This window comes from Charadrius vociferus, unplaced genomic scaffold, assembly GCF_000708025.1.
Source record: "Charadrius vociferus isolate BGI_N301 unplaced genomic scaffold, ASM70802v2 scaffold1041, whole genome shotgun sequence".
Taxonomy (NCBI): Eukaryota; Metazoa; Chordata; class Aves; order Charadriiformes; family Charadriidae; genus Charadrius; species Charadrius vociferus.
In genome coordinates this window covers 1096559-1104923 of record NW_009646843.1, presented here as the reverse complement: position 1 = coordinate 1104923, position 8365 = coordinate 1096559, and the positions used below count along the sequence as shown (strand labels likewise).

General features: G+C 45.0%; 1 protein-coding gene across 1 annotated transcript in view; it reads left to right on the top strand.

Annotated features, from left to right (window-relative positions):
• Window positions 1–6887: 6887 nt before the first annotated feature.
• LOC104293704 (ovomucoid-like) overlaps window positions 6888–8365 on the top strand; it is a 5600-nt gene continuing 4122 nt past the window's right edge. Inside the window, exons 1-2 of the mRNA XM_009893227.1 lie at window positions 6888–6949; window positions 7945–7964. Coding sequence (XP_009891529.1) covers window positions 6895–6949; window positions 7945–7964 — 75 coding nt within the window. The 5' untranslated portion in view covers window positions 6888–6894. The remainder of the gene's footprint in view (window positions 6950–7944; window positions 7965–8365) is intronic.

Here is an 8365-nt window from a genome sequence, read left to right as displayed (position 1 = left end):
GGGATCAAGCGATCTTCCTTGAGGCCTTTGTATTCCTCTTTGCTGCTCAGTAGCATGCAGCAATTGCTCATTGCAACCCTACTGAATTACTTTTCCCAGCCCTGCTAGTTAGTTAATTAAAATATCTTGTGCCTATAAGCCTCTCTTGGCAATCACACTCTTTGGTGACTTACATAGCTGTCTGAAATCCAAGGGACACAGCCACAATCCCCTGCCATGTGCTATTCTGGTGACGTACATGCTGCTAGATGACTGGTAGTTTGAAAATGCCTCATCTGCTGTCCTTTGGAGATGTGTTCAACTATTCCCCTGGTTTATATAACCTCAAAACAATTGCTTTCATGGCAGAACACACTTATTCATTCTATTTTAACTGTGCATTGAACTATAAATAATGTCTCTTTGCAGATAAGAATCTATTGAATTTTTAATTTTTTTTTTTTCTACCTTTGAAAGACTTTCTCCTGACCCCAGTTCCTGAAGGAGACTTTCCCAGCCGTAGCAGTGAAGTTGCCAGATTGACTTTCTCCTGCCAGGAAGCCATGAGCAATGTCAATCCCAGGTCAGCTGCTACTTCCCTGCAGCCACCTCCTCGTTGTTCCTGCTTGGGCTGTGGCAAAGATGAAATGAACAGTCAGTGGTGCACAGCTGAGACTAGTGAAGTGTTAGGAAAACTGATTAAACCAATGATTTCCTCTTCTTCTGACCAGCTGCAGGAAAACATGTCCTGCATTGCCTCCAAACCATCTTCTCTGCAGTATGTTCACTTCAAAGAGTAATAGCCTGGGTTGTTGTCTGGCCAAATGTTCTGCTGCTCAGTGCCTCCTTTTTCTGCTGCTCATTCCAGTGTTTTCCTGCTTTTACATAACTCTTGCCCTGTGCAACGGAGCCCTGACCTGATGTCCTCATCATCCAGAGCTGGAGTGCAGTACGAGCTGGTGAAGCTGAGAAGGGAAGGTATGTCCTCAGAGCTGATGCTGCTGAGACCCACATCTGGTCCAGGCTGCAGTGCAGAGGTGAAGAGGCCGTTATTTTGGCAGCTGACTTTCTGTGGTGCAGGTAACTTTGCTGTAGGTTCGTATGCTTGATGCTCTTCTGGGGAAGTGTTGTGATGGCAGGGGACCTGGGCTGCTGCAGAAGTGGGGACACTTTGAAATCATTGAGAGCTAATAATGTTCTCAAATTTGAATAGTTTAGTGTATTTTTTTTTTAACAATGATTACAATCTAATCTGTCGTACATGTTACTGGTCCTCCCACGTAAAAATGTGCTGGGAGCTCTTTGTACCACTTACCCGTGGCCCTTTAGCAAAGGTCGTAGGAAAATTCTGAGGCTGCTCTCCTGGGTCATGGAGAAGTATTATGTTCCTTTATTAATAAAAACTATCCATAGGAGAGAGCATTACATAAGTACCATATACATAAAATAATTCAGGTTGGAAGAGCTCTTCAGAATTCTCTAGCCCAACCCCTGCTCAAAGCAAGGCCAAAGTCAGGGTCAGCTCAGGGAGCTCGAGACCTTCCTTGTTCAGCTGGGTTTTCGATATTACCGAGGAAAGACATGCGTGGCCTCTCTGGTTCCCGTGCCACTGCTTGATCACCCTCATGGCAAAGAATAATTCTTTGCATTCAGTCAGGATTTAATCCTTTTCCTGTGCAGCTCCGAGAAGACTCTAGCTGTGTCTTCTCTATAACCCCACTAAGGAGCTGCAGAAGGCAATGTGATCCCATGTAGCCATCTCTTTTCCAGGCTGAACAAGCCCAGCTCCTTCAGCTTACCCCAAAATGCCTGACCAGCCTGGCGGCCTCTGCTGGACTCGTTCCCGTGTGTCAATGTCTGTCCTTGCAGTGGGGCCAAGTGCATTTAATTCATTGCGTGAGTAATGTGAAACCATGTTAGCCTTCACCTGCAGGGTACAAAGTTCTGCACATGGTCTTATTAGTTCAGGAAATCATTCACTGGCGTTACCTAAATCAAGCTCTATTTAATAAGTTCATAAACACATGGCTATGTTTTCATATCGATATGTTTTAATCATATCAGTGACTTTGTTTGCTTTATTGCTTAGTTCAAACGGTGCCTTCGGGCACTAGGTGAGAGGCAGATCTTCCATTTGTTCTGTATTGGTTTCTCCAGGCGTGTGGCTCAGTACAAATAGTTATTGGCCGCATTGCAGCCAGGAGAAAGACAAAGATGGAAACTGCAGCCTGAATTGTATTTAGCAGGCATTTTTGAGTCATTAGAGGCAATTTCATGAAACAGCTACAACTAATTATTGTTATTTCCCATTTTTATACCAACAATTTGTTAATTAAATAATGTGACAAAACAGGAATGTTTGGAAAAGTGTATTACATAATTTGTCATTCATGTACCAGTTTATTACTTACATTGAGAAGTTGCATATCCACTAAGAAAATTTCCCAGCATCAGTTTTGATTCTTCAAGAGAATATGAAATTGATACGGGCAAAAACCATAATGGGAAATGTAAAACAAAAAATTCCTTGGATAAGTGAGAGAGTATGTTGTATAATGGCCAAATCCTGCCCTGATGTCCATCTGCAGACCCTCTGGTGCTCAGGACCATAACATGTGGTACCCTGAGACATGGCACTGCCTTTTCATACTTGCAGATCTTTGCCCTTGTACTGGTTTCTGCACACGTGAGGATTTTCCTTTAGCCAAAGGGTCATTAGCCATATGCAGCATCTGACTTTGAGGATTAGAGGACTGTAATGAAGTGGATTACAGCATGAGATCAGTGGCAGGATTGCAGACCAAATCCTCTTTCTAACTGTTCTTCCAGAAGTAGCTAAGAACTGAGCAACCTGTCCTACAGGATGAGCTTAAGCAGCTGTGGGGTTTTTCCATGCCGTTGTCGGAGGCAGGACAATCTGGAGCTGTAACCCCAGGTGGGGAGGCTGTGGACTTTGGCTGGCTGGAGGTTGTGCATAAGTCTGCTCCCCGTGCTGAAACCTGGTGATTTCTTGGTGTCATTTTTGTGTCTTGCCTGGAGGGGGTACCTGGGTGGCTCAGGAGACACTGGTGTTCCCCAGTCAGCACTTAATTGTTACAGACTGAAGTCTCCCTACAGCGTCTGTGGGTGAGAGAGTGAAGGAATGGATCCGCTGAACATCAGACGGCTGTTGTGGTGGTCAGAGGAAAACTCTGGGCTTCTCGGGGCCAGTAAGTGCCAGACTCATTGCTGAGCCCAGCAGTTGCAGTGGAAAATTTTTCTTTGGTGTACATAGGTAACACTTGCCAGCGTTTGGCAGGAAGGTGCTCTCCACCCGTCAGGAGAGAGGTTGGTTCTGCCTAGAGGACAGCACTCTCTGGGGCAGGGAGCAGCCTGGAGCAGCAGCATGCGGGCACCAGGCAGGAGATGACCTGTTGAAAGCTGCCTGGTTGAGGCTGGAAAGGCTGGCGAGGATGGTTCGCAAAGGTCTCGCTGCCTGGTTGGAGAAGACAGTGGCAAAGGTTATATCTGACCCAGAAAGATGTACCTCCCTCCAACTGCGCAGAGTACACGCATGAACTAAAGAAGGCAACAAACATGGCATGGGACAGCAGCCTCAGCGGGCTCCTGTACACGCTGATGAGAAATTCTGGTTTCCAGAGACACCATCCATAAGGCACATTAGGGCAATTCGCCTTGAAGATGTGCCAAATCTATCTAAAATATTCAAGCATGCTCCCTGTAATTTATAGAAACAAACCCTGCAGCGTAATTATTTTAATGCTTCTCCCCTTGAAGAAACCCATCTCTTTTACATAAAAATGTAACCTATATATCCACACAGCCATGCTGTGGCCTTCATACCATGCCAGTGCCCAGGATAGGTGGTTCCATGCACTATAGTGCAATTTTTGGATCAATGTATACCCTTTAGACCACTGTGGTGTATCAGACATAATTGCTTGGGCTGACTTTCAATGCTTTCAGCTGAATTTCATTTGATTAATGGATGATACCTTGTTTATTCCAGGGAGCACCTGCAAAATATCTCCTGCTCTGCAGCTCCCGCAGTGCTGAAGTCTATGTTAAGTGCACTGCTTAGCTCCCGTGACCAAAAAAAGCCCCAGGTATATTTGCCATTTTGGACCTGTGAAAGGGACCATGGTGAGAAACTTGGGTTAAAGACAGAACCCGCTCCTGCAAAATTACACCTGCCAAAGCAGCAGAGGTCCAGACCTCTCCTAGGAAGGGGCAACATGGAGATGGTATGAAGGCTGGAGATGCGAGACAAACGGGAAAATTGGGACAGGCTTTACATTTTAAGTATCATTTTCTAAAATATCTGTAGGGGGAAAGGACCTACTGTACTTTCGAGTGTAGCTGGTGCTATGTAAATAGGTTCCCAGACCATCAGTGTCTTTTGTTCTTAAGATGGCTTGGCGGAACACTTTGGATCGGTCGGCGTGTTTAACTGTGACTAGGTCTGTAAATAAGGGCTCCCTGCTGATAAGGTTTAAGTGACATTTTTAGTGGCACTTGACAGAATTTAACCTGCTTTCAATTCTTCTACTGAGCTTTTCTATACCCAGGCAGTGCAACTGTCAAGAAGCCCTTTCTTTTATCATACCAGTGCTAAATACCATTAGCTTTGCTGATTCGACACAGTCCTGCCAGATTCTCCTGACAATGCTTAACCAATTCTGCTAATGGCAAAGCCCCACCAGACCCATGTTCATATCTAGTGGTGAATACCTGAGAATGTGGGAAAAAACCCACCCCAAACCAAAGCAGAACTTCTTAGCCTGATCTGCAAACAGGGTAGTACTGCAGGGTCTGCCTAAGCTGCTCCCTGGTGGTACACGACCAGTGCAACTAAGAAAAGGAGACAGGTGACAGCAGTAGGTGACTCTCTTCTGAGAGGTACCGAGGCCTGATGCACTCTCTAGAGGGGTGTGCTACTTGCCGGGGACTCGTACTGGAGATGGATGTCACAGAGAGACTACTGAGTCTCACACAGTCCTCTGACTATTATCCGCTGCTGTTGTTTCATGTGGGCACCACTGATACAGCCAGGAGCAGCCTGAGGACTATCAAGAAAGATTGTAAAGCCCTGGGAGTGGTGGTCAGGGACTCTGGGGTGCAGGTAGTCCTTTCATTAGTCCTGGTCAAAGGGAAGGGGGTTGATAGGTCCAATCAAATATGGCAAATCAACAAATGGCTACAGGACTGGTGCCACAGCCTGGGGTTTGGCCACTTAGACTGTAGGACTTGCTTTGGGAAACCTGGACTACTGGAGCCTGATGGGGGTCTGCTTGTCAGAGAAGGGGAAGAGCATCTTTTGTCAGAGGCTTGCCAGGCTCATGAAGAGGGCTTTAAACTAGAGTTGCCGGAGTTGTCAATCCGTCCCACTCCTATCAGTGTGATGCCAATACCAGTAACAGATGCCCAGAGCCTGGAGAAGCATTGCAGGTCGACAGGAGAGCACCTGGAGTGCAGCACAAAGGAATTCCACCCACTCCAGCCAGTAAGTCAGCTTCATCAGGGGCCCAACTTAAATGCCTCTATGCAAACACATGTAGCATGGGGAATAAACAGGAGGTGTTAGAGACATGTGCACGCCTGCAGGGCTATGAGCTTATTGGCATCACGGAGATGTGGTAGGGTGACTCCTATGACTGGAGTGTTGGAATGGAAGGATACAGGCTTTTTGGGAAGGACAGGCAGGGGACACAAGGAGGGGTGTCGCCTTCTATGTCAATGACCAGCTGGAGTGTGTGGAGCTCTGCATGGGGACAGATGAGGAGCTGACCAAGAGCTTACAGGTCAGGATTAAAGGGAGGGTAGGGACAGGTGATGTTACTATGGGGGTATGCTACAGGCCACCCAACCAGGAAGACTGAGTGGATGAGGCCCTTTATAGACAGATAGGAGCAGCCTCATGTTCACAAGCTCTGGTCCTCACAGAGGACTTCAACCACCCCGATATCTGTTGGAGGGACAACACAGCGGGGCATAAGCAATCCAAGAGGTTCTTGGAATGTGTCAATGATAACTTCCTTTTCCAAGTGAGAAGGACATGGATCTGTTAGAGCAAGTCCAGAGGAGGGCCACAAAGATGATGAGAGAGCTGGAGCACCTCTGCTATGAAGACAGGCTGAGAGAGTTGGGGTTGTTCAGCCTGGAGAAGAGAAGGCTCCAGGGAGACCTTGTAGCCCCTTCCAATACCTCAAAAGGGCCTACAGGAAAGACGTGGTGTGACCCTTTATCAGGGAGTGTAGTGATAGGATGAGGGTTAACGGTTTTAAACTGAAAGAGGGGAGATTTAGATTAGGTATTAGGAAGAAATTCTTTACCGTGAGGGTGGTGAGACACTGGAACAGGTTGCCCAGGGAGGTTGTGGAGGCCCTGTTACTGGAGGTGTTCGAGGCCAGGTTGGATGGGGCTTTGAGCAACCTGGTTTGGTGGAAGGTGTCTCTGCCCATGGCAGAGGGGTTGGAACTAGATGATCTTTAAGGTCCCTTCCAACTCTAACCATCCTATGTTGGTCTGCAGAGATGGGTGAAGGACCTGCTGTTTACTCCCCTCAATATTTTGTGCTCCTTATGTTTCTGCTAGAATCCTAAAGAGGTTTCTTTTGTCTAAAGGGCTGTTTGTTTGGTTTTGACCACTGAGAACATGTGATACTTGTCTCAAGCTATTAACCAGATGTCCAGCCAAAATCAATTGCCTAGCAAATGCAGACTATTACCTGAAAGTCAAGACCTCAATAAATATTACCAGCCTCATTGTACTGCTGACAGATTCTACTGGTTGTTTTATGTTACAGTTGAACAGTTTAGACATTGCATTTGTATATATTTGCATTCAGCCTTGGAGAGACCATCTCATGAGCCGAGTAGGAGCAGGCAGCCTGCAGACTCGAGAAACGCTTCCACCATGACCATGGCAGGTGTTTTTGTGCTCCTCTCCTTTGTGCTTTGCTGCTTCCCAGGTGAGTAACTCTCAAGGTGCTGCAGAGGCTTTGTGTCTGAGTCCTGGCTGTCTTTAAAAGGATAAGAGAGCAGCTTCAAAGAGAGAAAATCTTCTCCTACAAAGAGGTAGGCTGCCTGGGTACATTAGCATCACACAGGATGCAGGAACAGATTTCAGGACAGTCTTAAATGGATCACTGTTGTAACTGGTTGTCTGTTGTAAATACAAATAACTGCGAGTGGAGTTCTGTGCTGGTAACCAGTGATGTTACACTCTTCGCACTGTTGTTTTACTGCTGTTACACTGCTTACGCTTGTTGTACAATTACAGCAAGTGGATAAATACTTGAACAAGGCCGTAACGAGGTGGTCAGGCCTCCAGTAACTAGTCACGACAATATTGTAATGGCACAAGGAAGTTCTGTGCAGAAGCCTGGCAACTTTCCTGCAATACTTTTGCTGCTAATGGAGAAACAAGAGATGAAAACAGGCCAGAGTCTGATGTTCTCACTGCAAATTTACATCTGATGAAATTAAAAAATCAAAGACAATTTTTTTTTTCACACTCAGCTTCTTTAAAATGTATATTCCTGACAACACATGCTGTATGTATTTGCTTATCCTGTGGGTGACTATTTACATTTGCGTTTATCTGTATTGACTCAGATTTCTTTTCAGATATGTAACAGCGGCTCTTTAGGGTCAAAATGGATATGTAAAAAGATAAGGAAGGGAAAGTTATTCTATTTTCAATTAATAACTCTACTTATCTCAAAAGAAAACAAAATGCTATTCAAAAACTTGTTTCATCACAGTCGGCAATAAGCAACGCTATTATACTTATCAGCATAGAAAAAAAAATCATGCATAGTTTATTTAGTTCAGGAAACCAATCGCTGGAAATCATTCAGTTTGGTCCTGTGTATAGGAATTTTACATCCATATTTCCAGCTTTAACTGAGGTCTTATCATATTGGCTTTGTTTCACATTTTCTGCCCCTCTCTTCTTTTCCAGATGCTGTCTTTGGGGTTGAGGTGAGTGGAAGATTTCTTTCTGTTGCTTTTCTCAGGTATGTGGCCTGGTAAAAATAATTGGTAAATATGCAATAACCAAAGGAGTGAGAAAAACTTCCAGCATGTAGATGCTTAGCTGTTTTTCATCTACTGTGAAATTAGTGTCAATCTAATCAGATTTTATAATGTAAAACATTAAATTATACTGTTCTTGGCTCAACATGTATGCTGTATGTTAATAACGTAGTAGTTGTAATGATACAAACATTTTGGATTAATTCAGTTTTCACCAATGTTAAACTGGTCTAAACCTTAAATTGATTATGTATGACTGGCTGTAAACTGATAGCAATAGAGTGTGGTATCAGAACCTACCTGAAGGCAACCTACTGAGAGAATAAAATACTATGAGACACTCCAGC